Raw genomic sequence first — 20,851 nt, 5'->3', positions numbered from 1 at the left:
ACGACGTGAAGGACACGTTTTATGAATGTCTTGATAAAGCCTATGGAGAGTGCCCAAAGCATGACGTGAAAATTGTTATCGGAGACGCTAACGCTCAGGTCGGTAGAGAGGACTTTTTTCCGTCCCATAATCGGTAGGAAGAGCCTTCACTCCGCTACCAATGACAACGGCCTACGGCTAGTAAATTTTGCTGCTGCCATTTTGGGATGGCCATCAGTAGCACCTACTTTGCACGAAAGAACATCCGAAAGCACACCTGGAGACACCCAAATGGTGAAACTTGCAACCAGATAGACCATGTTCTGGTGGATGGGCGCCATTTCTCGGATGTTATCGATGTGCGGACATTCAGAGGTCCGAACATTGACTCTACTACCTCGTTGACAGTAAAATTCGATCACGGTTGTCAACTGTATCGAACGAAAGATCACAGCGAACGATGCGTTACAATATCCAGCGATTGTCGGCGGAAGGAGTATCGGCTGAGTACCACCAGAAGCTCGACGAACGGATAAGTGCAATCAACGTTAGCGACAACATCAACGATCTATGGGAGTCGATCCATGGAGCGGTGAGCACAACAGCACGAGAAGTGGTAGGCACTGCACAGAGGCGACCCAGGACGGGTTGGTTCGATGTGGAGTGCCAGAGAGTGACAGACGAGAAGAACGTTGCCAGAAGCCGGATGTTGGTGTCAGGTACCCGATCGAATAGAGATCGGTACAAGGAAGCAAGAGCAGCCGAAAAACGAACCCACCGCAGGAAGAAAAAGAGTACGAAGAACAAGTGATTAGTGAGGCGCAGGAAAAAATGGAGCAGAACGATATGCGGAGGTTTTATGAGTCTGTCAATGGCGTGCGGAGAAAGACAGCGCCATCTCCCGTCATGTGCAACGACCAACAAGGGAATTTGCTGACAGATAAAACTGAAGTGGCTGCCAGGTGGAAGCAACACTTCGAGACTTTGTTGAATGGAGGAAGTGACGGTGCATCGGTGAACAGAATAAATATTAGCGACGATGGACAAGCTGTGGAGTCACACTAGATGAGGTTAAAAAAGCTGTTAAAGAGCTGAAAAACAATAAGGCTGCGGGGAAGGACCAGCTCCCGGCTGAACTTCTCAAACATGGCAGTGAGCTGCTTTATTAAGTTCTGCACCATATTATGTCAAAAATATGGGAAGACGAGGAAATGCCTGCTAGCTGGTTGGACGGCCTCATTTGCCCTCGCTTTAAGAAAGGGCACAGACTGAAGTGCGCCAATTACAGAGGAATAACCCACCTTAATTCGGCGTACAAAATTATGTACCGTATTCTGTTCAACAGATTGAGACCACTTGAAGAGTCCTTCGTCGGCGAATACCAAGCAGGTTTTCGTGAGGGCCGATCAACGACGGATCAAATCTTTACCCTGAGAAAAAACCCTTGATAAATTCCGGGAGTACAACTTGCAGACACATCATCTGTTTATTGATTTCAAGGCGGCGTAGGATTCAGTGAAACGGAACGAATTATGGCAAATTATGCTTGAACATGGTTTTCCGGCGAAACTGATACGGCTGATTCGTATAACGTTGGACGGATCGAAATCAAGTGTAAGGGTTGCGGATGAAATATCGACGTCATTTGTTACCTTAGATGGATTAAAGCAGGGTGATGCACTCTCGAACCTACTGTTCAATATAGCGCTCGAGGGAGCGATTAGGAGAGCTGGTAAGCAAATAAGCGGTACCATCATCACAAAATCGCATATGCTTCTGGGATTTGCGGACGATATCGATATTATCGGAATTGATCGCCGTGCCGTGGAAGAGGCTTTTACGCCTTTTAAGAGGGAGACAGCGAGGATTGGATTCACGATCAATACCAGCAAAACGAAGTACATGGTCGCTGGCAATCAACGTGGGTTCATTAGTGGTGGTGGTAGCGAAATAGTGCTGGATGGTGAAAAATTTGAAATGGTAGAAGAATTTGTGTATCTTGGAACATTAGTGACGTGCGATAATGATGTTACCCGCGAGGTGAAAAGGCGTATTGCAGCTGCAAATAGGGCTTATTACGGACTTCGTAACCAGCTTAAGTCCCGTAGTCTGCAAACGAAAACAAAACTCGCGCTGTATACTACTCTGATTCTTCCGGTGGCTTTATACGGCCATGAGACATGGACGTTAAAGGAGAGCTCTCGGAGTGTTTGAGCGTAAGGTGCTGCGGACAATACTCGGCGGTAAACAGGAGAATGGTATTTGGCGGCGCCGCATGAATCACGAATTGTACCAGGTGTATAAAGGGCTGGATATTATTAAGCTTATACAACACGGCAGACTACGGTGGGCTGGTCACGTTGTTCGTATGCTGGAAGAACGACATGCGAAGATAATATTTAGTAGAGAACCCGGAAGAGGCCGCAGGCTTCGTGGAAGGCCGCGTACACGATGGCTTTTTGCAGTTGAAGAGGACCTGAGGGCGCTCAATGTTCAGGGCGACTGGAAGCGATTGGCCCAGGATCGAGTCCAGTGGAGAAGGATACTCCATTCGGCGTAAGTTCATCGAAGAGCTGTAGCTCATCAAGTATCAAGTAAGTAATACTGATTTTGACCATGCATCGGTACTGAAGTTCAAACATATTTTTGCTTCTTCTTATGAGTTCCGAATTTATTTTTGTATAGAGATCTGATTTCATTGCGTTTGGCATTTTCGAATCTCACCTTTACACAGCTCTAATCAGTCAGAGGGTTCAGCAGATCCACCAAATTCGTATCCGCTTCTTTCCTAATTAATCAGCGCTCTGGAGATAGAAGATTCATGTCGTCGGCTTCGAAAACCAGCCTAAGGTTGAGTTACGTTTTTACAATTTACTCCATTGACTCCATCCAAAAGGAGCAAAAAATGGGTTATCTAAAAGCAAATTATAGTCGTTCCATACTCTTCCGACCATCACTCATAAGTATTAACAAGAATAGTAAGAACTAGAGCACAGTGTGGTAGATCTTACTCCGTAATGCAACACGAAAAGTGTCTACCCAGCATTACAGGCTCCGTTAACTGCCTGGCTAATTGTTTCACCCCCCCCAGAACATTCATCCCCTCAGCACGGGTCGCCTGACACCTTGGAATTCGGGGTTAGGGACGTCATATTGTCAGCTTCGGCGTTGTACCGAGCCTGGCGATATGACCGGATTTACACCGTTACGCACTACTTCAGAGTATCCATATCCCAGCGTAACGGAAACTCACTTGACTTAATAAGGAAACAAATTTCAACTATTCTGAAAACGGCATTCGGCGAAATATAGCTGTGTTCCCTATCTCGATACCTCCCTAACCCGATTGTCCTTTCAATATTGATCACATATCACTGTACCTTTGAAACTTCCTCCAGGAAATCCTTCGTAAATTATTTTAATAAAACCATATACAATTTCTTGCAAAATTCCTGCAGGAACTATTTCTAAAATTTGGTTGGAAGATTTTCTACAAGAATTAAAAAAACCCTGATTAATCCACCTAGCCGTGATGGTGCCTTTCTCGTGCATTATAAAAATAGTATTTTGGCCATTACTCTTGAGCCCATAGTCCGATCTGGCCAATTTTCAAATGGGAGAGTATTCTGCGTCGAATGCAACTTGTTGCGAGTAAATCGGTGGAGGCTAAGTACCTAAAAATGAGTGACATTTTTTTTTGGGTTGGTGCGCACAGACACACACACACACACACACACACACACACACACACACACACACACACACACACACACACACACACACACACACACACACACACACACACACACACACACACACACACACACACACACACACACACACACACACACACACACACACAGACATCACCTCAATTCGTCGAGCTGAGTCGATCGGTATATAACACTATGGGTCTCCGGGCCTTCTATAAAAAGTTTGTTTTTGGAGCGATCATATAGCCTTTACGTATACTTAGTATACGAGAAAGGCAAAAATGAAATAGGAAATACTAAAGGAATTTTTAGAAGAGTTTTTCAAGAAATTTTCAAAGAATTTTCAGATGCAATTTACAAAAAAAAAAATCTAAAAGTAATTTCCGCATGATTCTAAAAGAATTTCTGAATGAATTTCAGAAGTGGTTCCCGAAAAAAATCTTGAAGGATGTCCAAAGATCTCAAGAAATTTCTAACTTACTTTCCGAAAACATGTTCGAAGGAATTCAGTAAAAAAAATTCCTGAAAAAATTTCATGAGAACTCCAAAACTTCTTCCTAGAGTTTCCGACTTCTTAAGGAATACTGGAAGAATTTATTTGAGAAATTCCTGGAATAATTGCTGAAGCAATTTCTTTAAAAAAAAGTTTGAAGGAATTCCTAAAACCAATTTCCGCAGACACTCCTTAGGCCATTTTCAAAAGAATTCGAAGGATTTTTGAAGTAATTCCTAGAGGAGAGAGAAGAAATTCACGATGGAACTCCCGATGTTTTTTAAAATTCCAGATTCAAAACAGAATTTTGTTTTACTACCGTCCGAATTTTCGAAGGACTTCCCGTAAAAATTCCTGGTCGAATTCCCGAAAGAATTCTTCCAGATGTTCCTGAAGGAATTCTTGTAGAAATCTAAAAATTGATATAAATATTCCAATAGGAATTTGTTTGGAAATTCCTTTTGAAATTCTTTCGAGGATTCTTTTCATAATTCTTTGAAAATTTCCTTCCTTCAAAAATTTGTTTAGAAATTCTTGTCCCAAAACTAGTCAGGTTTTTCTTCGGAAATTCTTCCTGAAATATATTTGGAAATTCCTCCAGGATATTCTTCTGCAATTATAAAATATATATTCCCCCTGTAGGGATTCTGTAGTAATATCTTCCCAAAGGCTTCTGTAAATTTCTCCAGAAAGTTCTTCAGTAAAACAATGTAAAATTTCTTCGAAACTTCCTGCAGGAGTTATACTGAAAATTTTATTGGAAAAATTCTTTCTGAAAGTTATGGAAGAATAAAATAGGAAATCATAAATTTCGAAAGGAATTTCTGAAGAATTCTCGAAGAAATTCCCAAAATAATTTCCAAATAACATTCAAGAAAAATTCCTTAAAGAAATTCTGAAAGATTTTCTGAAGAGATTCCGGAAATAATGCGTAAAGGGAATTTCGAAGGAAACTCAAAAGGAATCGCGAAAGATCATAGGACTTTCTGCAAGAATTGTTAAATAAAATTCGGAGGAATGATCGAATACAGTGTTGTAAAATGTCATATGCATTCTTTTTCATAATTTTCTCTGAACTTTTTTCAGTAGTTAGCTATCAACTATCAAGTATGGCGAATTTATAGCGCTTAAATGCAACTACAACTTTGTCTAACAAGACATTGCTGTAAATATGTAATCTGGGGCGTGGGAGGCAAAATGTCATTCAAATGACATTATGTCAAATGACACGTGACATTTTGGAGAGATTTCACTCTCTAGCCTCAGATGTTATATTTAGAGTAATGTATCTTTGGATAAAAATATAGCACTACTCAAGCGTTATGCGTGCATCTAAAATTTTGAAGTAAATTTGGCTTCCGAAGAAAGTTATGAACAAATTAGTCAAATGACATGCAGATGACATTTTACAAGCCTGGATCGGAAGAAAACCTAATAAAATTCGAAAAAATTTCTGGAGGAAATTATGAAGAAATTCCTGAGGGAAATTTCTTCCTAGAGCTTTTCTTGGGATTTTTTTTGAGAAAGCACTGGCAGAATTCTTAAAATATATTCCGAAGAAATTCCAAAAGGAATGGTAATCCTAAAACAATGTCTGTAGGTGTTGTAGGTACTGAAAAAATCCTAAAATGAGGATCTTTCAAAATTTTCTTTTATTATCTTACTTGAATTTTCGAAGGAACATTATGAGGAATTTCCAAAGAAATTTCTGGATTCATCTCCGAAGTAATTTCCGGAAGATTTTCAGAAGAAATCCTTAGAAATTCCGAAAAAAAACTTTTGGAGGAATGTTTTAAGAAATTCTTGCAGAAATTTAAGAGCGTCGGAAATTTCTTCAGAATTTAAATTGGAAATTCCGTTCGGAAATTCCCTTTACGAATTCTTCGAAAAATTCCTGTGTAAATTTCCTGAAGAATTCCTTTGGAAAATTCATACGGAAATTGTTTTAGGAAAAATCTTTGAGAAACTTCTTCAGGAATTCCTCAGAAAGTTCAAATTATTTTCGGTCTTTTGGAATCAAAAACTGGGTTTTATATTTTCATCCGACGTTTCGGGTACATGTATTGTGCCTTTTTCAAGGAGTTAACTATGTTCCGTTTTGTTGTCACATTAGCCTTCAGCATAGGACATATTTGTCATCACAATTCGTTTGCTCTATCTTGTGTGAGGTACGGCGGAAATTTGAATTGACCCGGCTCGAAGAAACTTTTGGTGCACTTCCTGTTTGGCGCCACTTTTACTCTACTTATTACTGTTATTTATGCACCTTTTTCACTTCGGAGGTCTTCTCTATTTTAACAGATCAATTATTTCCATCGGGTAGCACAAGAATAGAACTTTCGTATATGCGCCTAATAATCATATTTTAATAATTGTTACTATCAATACTGAATGATTTTATTCTGCTGAAATTTGTCTCAAAAGCCGAACACGCATAGTAAAAATTGTCTCAAATTCGAAACACTTCGATTCAAATTCCGAACACCACATTAAAGGCACTAAAATTTCAACATTATCTCATTGCTAGACAATTCTTATGTCCTTGATCTGTACGCCCGCCGAGAAAATTCGTTTATTTATGCAATGATAATGGAATATTTGAGATAAATTTCCATGTATTGATTGAAGAAGAAGAAGAAACCCTATTCCTTATAATTAAATATTGTTTTATTTTTTCGTGAAAAGACGTTAGGTTTTTTTTATTTCGAGTCAATCTGTAAATCGAGGTCTAACAAGTATGGGTGACTTACCTTTTATCTCTGTAACTCCTGACCATCTCTCCGATAATTTACTTCCGCGTCCGAGACCTTTCGAGGACAACTCGAATCAGCCTTTTGGGCCACAGACACCACACACACACTTTTCTCGAACAAAACTACCCCTCAGTAGTGCACTACTTAATTACCAATCGTCACGTGATCCTTTCACTTGTGGCGTGGCGTGCCCTTTGCTTGCAACAATGACGTCACCCCTAGCCGCTCGCGAGAAGCGCTTTTGGTAGTAGCCCGCTTCGTTTCGCAACGTTTCGTTCCCTGCCGCTGCCGGACACGGCCGAGAACATTTCACGACTTTACTGTTTCGGAGGGCCAAGACTCCGGGCAATTAATCGTTAACCTTTCGTGGTTGTCGTTTCCCTATTTTCAACTTCCACGCCACACCGTCGGGGTCTTTCGCGGACTAAATTTACACTCTCCGGCGGCACTGAACTGTTTTTCCTTCTTTTTTTTTAATTTCACGTATTCTAGCGTTCCTAGTAGAAGCAGTAGGCCATGTTCACTTATTCCTCCAACATGCGGCACACATGGTTAGCCCATTTCACGGGCGCGAACGCGGCGGCCTCCTCTGTTAGCTGTTTGGTCCCGCTCTGGCTTCATTCGGTTGGGTGGCGATGGTTGCTGCTGCGGTGGTGGCGCTTAGCGAAACCATGCTGCGGTGTGTCGTTGTTTACATTTCGCAACCGCCACTACTGCCACTATAGAAACGATCGGTCCACTCGGTGTTCCCCCATATACAGCTCGCAACTGTCAAAATCTGCAAACATAAACAAACGAAAAGAAAAACAATTAACCCGTGATTGTTCACCGTTCGATTTATCTGTTCGCGGTGTACGCGAAGAGATCTTATCTCCCCGTTCAAACAAGACTTCGGTCTTCGAGAAGGGGAACATGTGATCGGAGGTTGCGAATATTGACTGATCGGTCGGCTCGAGGTTATGTTTATGCTAATCAGACGCCATCTGGCGGACATTTTTTCGATCCGCGGGAGATGGAGTCAAGAACGCCAGCTTCCCACCGTTTGGTAACGGAGTGGTGCGATCGAAACTAGACTGGGAACAAGTTCCACGTTGACAGCTGACTGACAGGAGCTGGTTGCGCGCGGGAAGCCCAGCTGCAATTTTGCATTCAATAAAGTTTAATCACTGCTGTTGCAATTGCCGCGATTTGGTAATTAATTATGACGTTTCCGTGGTCGGGATTCAGCAGCTGTCAAAGGTGCTGTTTTTACGACCTTTCATCAAATATATAAATTGTATGGGCGAGCTTGATGTTTCAATTTTACGCCATCGCACAGCTCGTCTACTGACTGGTGTCATAATGGGACGCTGTTTAGCCATAACTTAATGATCGCTTGAGGAAAAAAAACGGAATACTATCGCACAGCTGGTCAACAGCCAGAGATAAACTTAAATAGTCACAGTAATGCGCAATTTCTCGAGAAAGGCACCAATGGGCGATTGAGTAATGTCAAAGCACGTCCATATTGAGCAATCGTCATCAGCATCACCTGGTCCATGCTGGTTGGTATCGTTGGTGCATGAAGTGGTGTCAATCCGACAGCGATGGAACAACCATGGATGTGAGGTGGTATCAGGGTATCTATGGACCGCAGATTGTCACCGTTTGACGTAGACGCCGCAGGGATGGGAACTGAAAGCAGATGAGATATGATTATGTGCCAAATATGGCGAAGAATGTGTTTTACGATGCTGGGGCCCTGGTTAGTTGTGCTAGTGAAGGCGCTGGTTCGCCAACTCGAAGATTATAAGTTCGAATAATACGTTAAATTCGACTAGAGTCTCCCGAATTTACCATTTAAATTTGGAAAATTTCTCTGTGAGAATGCGGAGCAATTGTCCGTGGGAAATGGAAAGTTTTACCGTGGTGATTCAGAAGAATATTCGGAAGATTTTCGTGTGCAAATTGGGAAGAAATTACCGTAAAAATTCTGAAGAATTTCCTATGTTTTTTATTAGGCCCAATAAATGAACTCCCAAATGGATTTTAATTCAATGTAAAATCGTAAACTAGACGTAAAGAATAAGCAAGAATTTATGTTCAACTTAAATAAGATGCAAATAAAAAAGATGATAAACTAACGAATTAAAAGTCATAAAATTTTGTTATTGGATGTAATATTATCCAAGGACCAGGGTGATGGGAATCTATTTCCTAGCAATGACGTGTACGACGACGTGTAGACGTGACCATATTTTTCTGGGGCGAATTCGGGACACCTTATGCATTATATAATTTGAAACAGAAAAAATCGCTTCAAAGGAGATTTCTCTCTTATTGACCTAAAACACCCAGTATGATGGTTACTATTCGATTTTATAGAAACAATTACATACACGTCTTTGAATGTAAACAAAAATTGGAATGTTTCACAATCTAGACCTCAGCTGACTCAGATCTTTTCGGCCGGCATGATCTAAGTTCTTCTGAATATTTTTGAATCCGTTGATCTTACAAATTCTAACGAGATATCCTGAATTATCGCAGATTTTTTTTTTGAGCGCCTGTACAAGGCCGCTCGAAATTTTTTTACAGAAGTCACGTTTTCCCTGCTGTAAAAACTACATGGATGCCGGTTTTACCCATTTTTAACTTTTCATGTGGACTCGGGGTATAAATAAATCTGAAAGCTGGTTTGATGCTGTGTATATGTATCTGAAGGCGACATTCGAAATAGTGGACCATGCAATCCTCGCTGAAATGGAGAAGCTCGGCGTTTCATCAGTTAGTTTCGAGTTAAGAGTCAAGTCAAAGTCGGAAATATTCTGCAAAACTTTTAACAGTTCGGAAATTTCGCGACGCAGTAACTTTGCTCTCGATTTTTATGAACGATGTCTCGATGTGTGCAGATATTATAGAAATTTATAAAAACATCGTTTCAAGTCTTCTTGACCTGCCGTTTGGCACTACCGTTTGCAACCATAAACGAGGTAGGGCTTCAAGACCCAATTGTTCGTCTCGCGTGAAGTGGTTCTATTTTCAGAAGGCGGCAGCGTTCCACGTACGGTGGCAGGTTCATTGGGTCGGTTGCCCTGTTGGAATAATACTAAACTTGTCTTATGACACATTAAGCCATTCTACTAAAAGAGCTTAATAATTTTCTTCATTATTGCAAATTTTGCGTCGTGTTCGACTCCCATGCAAAAAATATTGTCCCACCAAAATATGTTCCCACCAGTTTCTCCATATATGGATGACGTATCAACTGCAAGAAAGTGCTTTTTGAGGTGTGAAAAAAATTCAAAAAAGATGTTTTGAATTGTACTTTCGCTTATTTCTATACAATTGGACGTGTGAGCATTTGTTTTGGTACATCGACAAATTGGCACGGTAATCTATTCTTCAAAGAGAAAAGCAATAATGAACTTTCAACCCATTTTAAAGATTTCCAGTTACTTTGCCAGGTAACAAGCTGTTTAAAAAGGGCATATGTATAACAGTTGCAGAAAGTTTCTATGATACAACGAACAGTTAATTTGAAGCATATTTAATTATAATGCATTGTTAATTCCCAACCTATAGGACGATAAAATATAAACTCCCGTCAAAATGCCGATGATCAAGAACAAGTCAGGCGAAAAATTCTTGCCCTGTTATCGACTCTATAAGACTCTATAATAGAGATAATTCAGTTCAAAAACCGATAACAATAAAAAAAAACCCGGCACCGTTTTTTTGTCAGTAGTACCGGCACTGGACTTTTTAGTTCCGGTATTGCAAAAACGGGGTCAGTACTAGGGACCATAGTTACAGATGGCTTACAGCAACTATAGAAGAAATATTTGGACCCCCGTTAACTTGTCACGCTTTTTGTTTCAACCATCTAAAAATTTCCATATGATTCGTTACGCTTTACTTATCTTTCAGCACGGCTCTTTCATATTTCGAAAAATGTCCCACAAAAATATAAATGAATTACCCACGGAAATTCGCATGCATTCGAATGAATATCAAACATAAATTTAGATGAATCTTTTAGGGAAATTATGAAGAAATTTCCATAACAAATCAGATAAGACAACGGCATTTCGGAAGAATACAATTTTGATCGAAAATTTTGATAACTGGGTCTCCAATACCCTTGCGAGCGAAGGCGTAGGATTGCCAATCCGGAGATGGCTAGTTCGACCTTGGCACAATGTATCCACTTGCCACACAAGACACAAACTCATGCAATGACAGGCAAAGAAAAGCTTACAGTTAATAACTGAGGAAATGCTAATAGGATACCAAGTTGAAAAGCAGGCCAAGTTCCAGTTGGAATGTGGAGAAAATAAACAGTCGATCCATAATCAGTAAATAAGGATTGATTTCCTATAGAAATTGAGATCCCAAACGAAAAACGGTTGCCTGCTAATTTTTCCTTGAAAAAGGCAGAATACATCCTGCCGAGACGTCGGGCGATTCAAAATAGAGCCGTTTTGATCAACCCAGAGACTGAGATAGCCAGATCCATAAGTCAACGAAACATGGCTGCTAAAAAACCGAGTCAATGTGATTTTTCACTCGAGAGAATTGCTTTTAATAGTTTTAGAAGTGTATTAATCTAGCGTAATGCAGCAGACATATGTTTGATACACTTTTTTAAAAGAAGCAGTGGTTAATATCTCCCTCCAAATCGACGTATTATCGCTGAATATTGATTGATTTGCGTGATTAGCCAATGTTACATCCAGGGCCAACATTACCGCTGGTTACCCTATGCCCCACGGAATTTCGGATAAATTTTCCACAAAAACTTGGATAACAATTCAGATGAATTTCCCACAGAAATTCAAATCAATTTCCCACGGAAATTCGGATTAATTTCCTTCGAATATTCGGATGAATTTCCCACACAATTTTGGAAAAATAATTCACGGAAATTCGGACGATTTGCAAAGGAATGTGGGATGAATTTCCCAAAGAATTGGAAGATTATTGGTGTATAGATTCAAATTGCATTACCTATAGAGGTGTACGCCGGTCCGAAAATTGTCGGCGGCGGCGTTTGTCAAAATGTTGGTCGGCGGCGGCGGCGTTTTCGGCGTCACGCCGAAAGCTATTTCAGCCGGCGGCGGCGGCGGCGTGAATCGGCGTGGCAGTGGCAGCAGTACATTAGGGAGAGAACATTCAAAATTTCTGAATACCACCGGAAAAATCTGATGAATTTCACTAAAAAAATCTTTAGGTTTTTCAAAAAGATAAATTTGGAAATTATTTTCGGATTTTCCACGGGAACTACTTTGAAATTTTCAAGGGAATTTTTTTTTTGAATTCCAAAGTAAAATTGTTTGGAATTTCCGTGAGAAATTCTTCGAAATTCACATGAGAAATTATTCATATTTTTCACGGGAAATTGTTTCAAATTTCTACAGAAATCTGATCAAAATATCCATGGAAAGTTCTTCGAAATATCTGTGGAGTATTGTACAGAAATTCACACATAAAATTCTTTGAAATATCCTCAAGATCTTCTCCGGAATTTCCACGGAAAATTCTTCAGAGGTTCCGCAGGAGATTGTTTAAAATGTAGATTTCAACAAAAAAATCTTTGGATTTCAACGAGAAATGGTTCGGAATTTCCATAGAAAATTAAACAGGTTTTTTTCCCTTGTCATAAGACGAGTTTGTACAATCTCATTGAATTCCACCACTTAATTGTATCTTGACAGATACGTATTTCGACTACAACAGTAAGGCCGTCTTCAGTGTCTCGTACTTGACTCGACTCGTACGAGACACTGAAGACGGCCTTACTGTTGAGGTCGAAATACGTATCTGTCAAGATAGAATTAAGTGGTGGAATTCAATGAGATTGTACAAACTCGTCTTATGACAAGTGAAGACATTCCACTTAAAAGCTTAAAATAATTTTCTTAAGTTTATTTTTTATTTATATGTAAAATTCTTCGGAGTTTCAACGGAAGCTTCTGAAATTTCTTCTAAAATACTTATAATTTCTACGTATTTTTCTTATTATCACGACAATGTTTTGGTATTTAAACGAACAATTTTAAAGGAATGTCTGTGTATTGTCCATAATAAGTTCTTCGGCAATTCCACTGGAAATTATAAAAAGGGAGAAGGGGCGTCAGGCCGAAAATCATTCGGCGAGAAGCCATTTGTCCAGACACCACGTTTAGCCAAGATGAATGGTTGGGCGGAACGGTTATTAGATCGAAAACACTTTGGCCGAAAATTTCTTTTGGTCCAAGAGTTTGCTCATATGGTTGGTCGAAATGATCGTTTGACCGAATAATTAATCTGGCCGAAAATGCCGTTCGGATGGAATGGTCGGCATTTTTGGTCAAATAATCTATTTGGCCAAACGAATCTATTATCCAAATGACCAGTTCGACCGAACGATATTTTAGCCTTATGTCCATTTTTGCTAAACGACGTTTTCGGCCAGATGGGTTTTGGCCATAGTATAAATTCGGCCAAACACCTCCGCCCAAAAGTAATTCGGAAAGCCATTCGTTTGATAGCCACTTAGCCGAATAACACTTTAGGCGAAGATACATATAGCCGAATATCATTTGGCTAGATAAAATGTATTATCTAGCCAAATGATATTCGGCTATATGTATCTTCGCTTAACGTGTTATTCGGCACCAACATTTCAAAAGGGCTAGAATGGCCAAAAATCCAGTTTGGTTGGAATGGTCCTTTAGCAGAAAGAGCCATTTTACCCGAAAATGTTTTTTCTGCCATTCGGACAAACGACTTTCCCGACAAAATGATCAATTAAACCGAACGAAACTTTCAGCCGATTATCTATTTCGCCCAAATGACCCTTTCTGCCAAACGACCATTTCAGCCAAACGGCATTTTCGGCCAAAAAGTTCGGTCAAACGACAGAAGTGCAAGATTAGACGCGTTCGTATTAAGACGCAAAATAGTTTTGAGATCTGGGTATGCGCATTGTGTGGTCGGAGAGTAAATAAATTAGTGTAAGATTGGACGCATTCGTCAACAGTTTGCATATGCCACCAGCCGTGCATAGCGTAACTTTTTTATCGTCGAGGGCAGCGATCGTTATTGATTAGTATTTGGAAGATCGTGTGTTAGTGTTGCGCGTCGTTTCAGTCAAATTGCCATTTTTTCTCGTCGAGGAACAGTGAAGTTAATTGATTTGTGTTCGGAGGATCGTGTGTTAGTGTATCGCGTCGTTTCGGTCGTTCAAAGCACGATCCTTCACAGTTTACATATGTCACTGGGCATGCATAGTGAGGAGTACGCGTTTGATCGTGTCCATTCTCGGTTCTTAGACACTTCATACGATCCGGTATGCAAAAAACTGGCACTGTCGCATCACTTATCAGAGTGAATTCAGATTCAACGATGCCTTCCTACTAAACGATAATCCTTCCTGTGATTCTTGTGGAGACTTAGAGGTAATCACGGTCTTCAAATATCAAAAAAAATCACCTACTAATATTCCTTCCCTCTTTCTAAATGACTACAAGGACGTTGCCGGCGCCATTATTGATCATTTGAAATTAGATTTTAACTTAAAACGGCTACGCAGTCTTTAAGGATTAAAACACGTTTCGACACGTTGGACAAATATAAATCGTGTTTTAATCCTTAAAGACTGCGTAGCCGTTTTAAGTTGAAATAATAATAAACAGTCGATCATTAGAAAGTTTGAAATTAGAGTAACTGAAACTCGCACTGAGAATGCTTGAACAATCCCAGTCAATCATTCAGTTGGTTCTTTGTGCAATTTTACTGATTCTGGTCAATCACGGAGTAGAAACCATAGATATGTGTAGTCAGTCAAAGCTAAAGCTTAGCTAAGCTAGCAAAGGGTTGGGCCGAACGACATATTCAGCCAAAAAAATTCAGGCAAGATGGGTAAAACAGTCCTTTTACGTTCAAAATTTGTATTATAATGAGAAATTCTTTGGATTTCCACGGACTTTTCCAAATTTGCTGTGGACTTCTACAAATTTGAAAATTATTGGTCAGCGTGGAAAATTATAGATCAGCGGCGTGACAAAATTTGAACAGCGGCGCGGCGATGCAAAAATGTCGGCAGCGGCGGCGTACCAAAAAACGTCGGCGGCGGCGGCGTGGCGCGGCGGCGCACACCTCTAGCAGTAACCACTCTTCAGCATTTAATTTTGCAATTGCAGTATGATTGTTTACATGAAAACTCTTTTCTATTTTTGGTATTTATATATTCGTGGGTTTTTGATTTTTTTCAAACCGGTATATTTTTCAAAATACCGGAAAAACCGGGAATTTGAAACAGCATATCCACTGGCCACCCTGACTAAGGCCGAAGTGGCCTGTGCGCTATAGAAGAGTATTCTCCATTCGGCTCGGTCCATGGCTACACGTCGCCAACCACGCAGTCTACGGAGGGTTTGCAAGTCATCTTCCACCTGATCGCAACTCGCGCAACTGCGCAACTCGCCTTCTTGTTCCCGTCGGATCGTTGTCGAGAACCATTTTAACCGGGTTACTGTCCAACATTCTGGCTACGTGCCCGGCCCACCGCAGTCGTCCGATTTTCGCGGTGTGAACTATGGATGGTTCTCCCAGCAGCTCACACAACGCGTGGTTCATTCGCTTCCACCACGGACCGTCCGCCATCTGCACCCCACCATAGATGGTATGCAGCACTTTCCTTTCGAAAACTCCAAGTGCGCGTTGGTCTTCCACGAGCATCGTCCAGGTCTCGTGTCCGTAGAGGACTACCGGTCTAATGAGCGTTTTGTAGATTGTCAGTATGGTACGGCGGCGATCTCTATTCGATCGGAGCGTCTTACGGAGTTCAAAGTACGTGCGATTTCCAGCCACTATGCGTCTCCAAATTCCTCTGCTGGTATCATTTTTGGCAGTCACCAGTGAACCCAAGTACACAAATTATTCTACCACCTCGATTTCGTCACCATCGATACAAACTCGCGGTGGTGGTCTTCGACGTGTTGATGACTAGTCCGATCCGCTTGGCTTCCCTTTTTAGTCTGATGTAGGCTTCCTCCATCTTCTCAAAGTTACGTGCCATAATATCTATGTCATCGGCGAAGCCAAATAGCTGGACGGACCTTGTACCTTGTAGGCGGCGTTCAACAATGTGATTGGTTTACACATACGAATTTAAAATTTTGTACAAGTCCTTAACCCACATTTGTCAGCTTTCAATCTTGATCAACAAAAAAATTACATCATTTTATTTTCCCAGTCAATTATTTGACTTAATTAAAGTCAACTTTCTCAAAGACCTCATATTTTGACACTATTAAATACATCGAAAGCAAAAAATCATAAAAGCTCTACAATCCAAATTTAGATTTCAGTACTTTTTTTCTCATTATTTTGATTCTATAGTAAAAAGCAACCGAACAGATGTACTTATAGAACCTGACCTAAAATTAGTCAAATAATCGAATATGTTGACTTGAGTGTTATTAGCCAATGTTGACGCAAGAGCTAATTTAATTGGCTAATTGGCAATTGGCTAATTTAAGGTCAACTTTTCTGAAGAACCCCATCCCCTAGCTGTTTTAAAAATCGAGAACAAAAACCGAAAAAGTGCTTCACGTGTGAACCGACTTGAGAAATTCACCCGATGTTCGCTCAAAATCGAGCGAATGTTAGACCAATCTTGAAAAACAACACTCTTTCGATTTTTTGTTTCAAATTTTAAAAATATTTAGAGGCGTCAATAACATGGGTTCTTTGGAAAAGTTGACCATCAATAAAGTAATGAATCGATAGAGCGAATTTTTTTTTTTGTTACGCAAAGGTCAATTCATCATTTTATGTTCCGTAATGAAACATTTTGGATGTTTCCGAAGCAGATGTTCCCATTCTAGTCTAGAACACTGCAGTATTCTTCGATTGGCCGGAACTCTGGGGACTTTATGGCAATTGGCACGAAATTGGTTTACTAGCATCTTGTTGAGAGAAGTTCTCAAGATTTTCTGGGGAACGTCCTGTTTCTTCGATCGTATTTTCGAAACAATGAATCTCACGAAATGTAAAAAAACACATGCTGAAGCCGTCTTTTACAAAATTTCGTTATAATCAAGCCAGGAGACGAAATGCTATCAACCATTTCGGTCCCATGACCGAATTGCATGCATCATGTCGCATTCGACGCAGATTCCTGTCCCATTGTTTCCTATTGTAAATCGGCTCGATTGCAATATGGCTTAAAGTTATGGTCAAAATACAGTGAACTCTCCCTTACTCGATATTGAAGGGACCATCGAATTAGGGCGGTATCGAGATACAGAACACATTTGTTTTTTTTTCTCCAAAATATCGCTCGCTTTTCATAACATGTAGAAATATGGTTGGGGGCCGTTTGGCAGCCCAGTCAACACAAGATCGTATATGATGTCACATAAGATGCTAAAGTGGAGGTCATATAGGTACTTCCCCATACAATATGTACGTTTATCGCCACCACTTTAGCATCTTATGTTGCATCATATACGATTTCGTGTTGACTGGGAGAATGCTAATTGAACGAAAGGGTCATTTGGCCAAATACCATTTGGCCGAGGAGAACAGAAGCAATAGATGCGGAGTGAGAGATGTTCAGAAGTGAGAAGTAAATAATGAGATATAAAACAGAAGAAAGAAGACAGAATAGAAGAGGAAGAATAAGGAAGAAGGAAAAAGAGAAGGAATGAGGAAGAAGAAGAAAGGCCGAATAATCAAGTAAGAAGATACAAAGAAGATAGAAGAAAGATGAGAACAATTCGAATGCAGGAAGGAAGAGAAAGAAGAAGGATGAAACAAATAAGTAGAAATAAGAAAAAACAAAAGAAAGGAGGGAAAAAAGGAAAAGGAAGTTGGATGAAAGTTCATTTTTAACATCGCTCTTCTCTCCTCATTCTTAGTCCTCAGTTCTTACTTCTCATTTCTCACTGCACTCTTCTCACTATTCACTTCTCATTTCTCACTACTCACTTCGCATTTTGCTCTTATTACTTCTCACTCACTATATTTACTTCACACTTTTCGCTCCTCTCTTGTCACTTGTCATTTCGTACTTCAAATTTCTCACCTCTTGTTTCTAACTTTTCACTTTTTACCTTTCACTATTCACTTTTCACTTCTAACTTCTCACTTCTCAAATTTTTCACTTATAACTTCTCACTTCTCACTTTTCATTTTTCACATCTAACTTCAAATTTGTTTACTTCTCGCTCTGCACTTTTCACAATTATCTTCTCACTTTGCATTTTTCATTTCTCACTTTTTACTTTCCACTTCTCATTTTTCACTTTTCACTTCTCACTGCACAGTTCTCACTTCTCAAATTTCTCATTTATCACTTTTCACTTCTCAATTCTTACTTCTTATTTCGCACATCTCACTTTAAATTATTTACTATAACTTCTCACCTTTAATTCTATATTCACTCCCTATTTCTCACATCTTATTATCTTATTCGGCCAAATGGCCCGAAATCGTATATATTTTGTACGTGAACTGATTCTGAGAGCATCGCATACACACTAAGTTTTTTTATTTTTTCGAGCTCGACAAAATCGGGCACCGTTGTAGCTCGTAAATTTAAAAACGGGCACTTAACCTTAACCGATTTGCCCGTGACAAACTGCATTTGACAGAGAATCCTGTCCCAATGTTTTCTATTGGAAATCTATTAAAGTTTGACCAAGTCGAGTTATGAGATCGAAAGTTAAGGCATTACGGTCAAAACACTAATTTCAAAAACTGAGGAAAAATAACTTTTTTGGCACTTGTGCTCATCCGATTTTTTTGGAATAAGTAGCGTTCAGCAGGGAATTTCACTATGAGTGTAAACACTTGAGAAAGATGTTCTTCTCAACCCTTTAGAACGAAGGCATCATTTCCGCTAGATGGATTTTCTTTAAAAAAAAAGTACAGACATTCTTAATTTGGATTTTTCAATCATCTTCGCATTATGATGATTTATGAAAGATCGAAAGAGGAAAGTACGCATGGAAGCGCTAGACTGAAACTACTGACTGCCAGTCTCGGTAATAATGTTGTCACAACATTATCCGAGTCGGTCAAAGGATTTCAATCTAGAACGTTTGGCAAAAGGAAGCTGACTTATCAATTAACTGTTTATCATATGGCCCTAGCTGAATTTTCAAAGTAGTTTCAGTCTTGCGCTTCCTGGCGCACTTTCCTTCTTTCTATCTTTCATCAGCGTTTGTTCATCACCGATCATGACGTAAGCAAATAAATGATTCTCATTTACATTTATTCATTTATAACAGTGCAGATATTGCAAATATTGATTTTAACAATCTTGGAAAAACCTGTGCAAACCATAGATCTTCTGAACACTAACGATTGTAAAAGATTGTTCAGTGATCGTCACGCCACGCTTCAAACACGATGTCCAGCTTTCAAAGTAAGTTCTTGATTGTTATCTAATTGTTATCTGGTTATTCATCTTACCCTTCGAATCCCCCCAATTTTAGCGGTCTTCGTCATCGCAATCGCTCTATCGCTCGCCCTCAGATGGCATGGGGCCAGCGGGCTGTCCGACGAGGTCGAAAAATACTGCAAATATCTGGACTGCCAGAAGGGCAAGATCAAACCGGGTGAATCGTTTGCCGCCACCAACTTTGCCTTCGGATATTGCACTTGTGGCGAGCAAAAACAACCGGGTGGGGATGGCCGAAAGTCCGCCCGCTACGTGCCGTGCAATTTTGGGGAGACTTTTAGCCTGGAGGCGCAAAAGTGCGTCCGTGGTGTTGCTACGGCCTAAGGTTGAGTTTGAGACCAAACCAAATCAATGAAATATTATTTATTAGGATACTTCAAATGAAGCTTTCAATGATAATTTGAGTGAATAAAATCCTCGATAAGCATGCAAATTTATTATATTTATCGTTTTCACGACAGATTCCAACCGACAATAACAGCAACATTTTTGCAGCTATTGATGTTCGTACAATGCTGAACCACGATGGCCCGAATCATTCATCATAAACAATGAAGCCTTCATCGCTAGGCAAATTATTCAGAACCTTGGCAACCTAATTCCGTCGAAATGAGATGCATTCCTAACTTCACCTTCCTTAGAAGAACGTTAAATTCCCCATTTCGGGGAAGTCAATCCGGACCATCATCTCGACACTTCTAAAAAGCCATCAAGGCAAGGCTCACAGGACAGCTCCGGCGCGCTGAGTGCAGTAAAACAAAAAAAAACTAAAGGCAAAAAACCATCGGAGGGAAGTTCCTTGCAGCATCCCACGGACAAACGCTAGTCCATATATTTTTCTCTCCTTATTTTTGGCTGCTAGGGACACGGCAGGTATTTCCGTCCATCGTCATAGGGGCTAAAACCATCGAAAGGAACGTCCTTTAGCTAGAACTCCACTATAGCAGAACGTATCTCCTGAGCTTACGATTTGATACGGATGAGTTTGTCAAAAAAGTTTCTCTTTTATTGGTTTTCGAGACTATGACGAAAAGACGAAAATACCTGCCTAAACCCTATTTAGAAAGATTGCGCAGATCAACCTCCAGGTCCTGATGGTTTTTGCGACTCGTCCATTTGAGATGCACAATTTCCGAAGTCCACCACGAAACCCTTTACTGGGAGCAAAAAATTATGACTTTCGTGCGTCTTCTGATAGCTCTGCGCCTGCGACAACGACAGCAGCAGCAACAACACCAAGAAGCGGATAACCAAAGTTGAGTCGAGGATAAGAAAAATGATTTCATGAGCGCGCAGCGCGCACGATGCAATCGGGACCCGGACCCGGTGCGGAAAAATGGCGATTCCGAAGGCGGGTGACGGGTTTAATTGTTTGGCTGACCTCGTATTATTTTCGCCTGGGCTTTGTTTATGTATCTGGCTTTGATTGATGGAGCTGAAATTGCAACTTATGATGGCGGGCATTCGGAAAAATGGT

General features: G+C 40.3%; 2 protein-coding genes across 4 annotated transcripts in view; one reads left to right on the top strand and one right to left on the bottom strand.

The window, feature by feature from the left end:
• The window catches only part of LOC134205756 (cadherin-86C), a 768,251-nt gene that overhangs the window by 460,415 nt on the left and 286,985 nt on the right, over nt 1-20,851 (bottom strand). For all 3 annotated transcript variants that reach the window (XM_062681320.1, XM_062681322.1, XM_062681321.1), the window contains exon 2: nt 6,936-7,716. In XM_062681320.1, the coding sequence (XP_062537304.1) occupies nt 6,936-6,961 (26 nt within the window). In that variant the 5' untranslated portion in view covers nt 6,962-7,716. The remainder of the gene's footprint in view (nt 1-6,935; nt 7,717-20,851) is intronic.
• Nucleotides 19,290-19,799, top strand: LOC134210803 (uncharacterized). Its single transcript, XM_062687087.1, has 2 exons — nt 19,290-19,338; nt 19,409-19,799. The coding sequence occupies exons 1-2, from the start codon at nt 19,323-19,325 to the stop codon at nt 19,696-19,698; spliced, it is 306 nt and encodes a 101-aa protein (XP_062543071.1). The 5' UTR covers nt 19,290-19,322; the 3' UTR covers nt 19,699-19,799.

This window comes from Armigeres subalbatus, chromosome 1 (genome assembly GCF_024139115.2).
Source record: "Armigeres subalbatus isolate Guangzhou_Male chromosome 1, GZ_Asu_2, whole genome shotgun sequence".
In the NCBI taxonomy this organism is placed as follows: domain Eukaryota; kingdom Metazoa; phylum Arthropoda; class Insecta; order Diptera; family Culicidae; genus Armigeres; species Armigeres subalbatus.
This window is presented reverse-complemented; position numbering and strand designations above follow the sequence as displayed.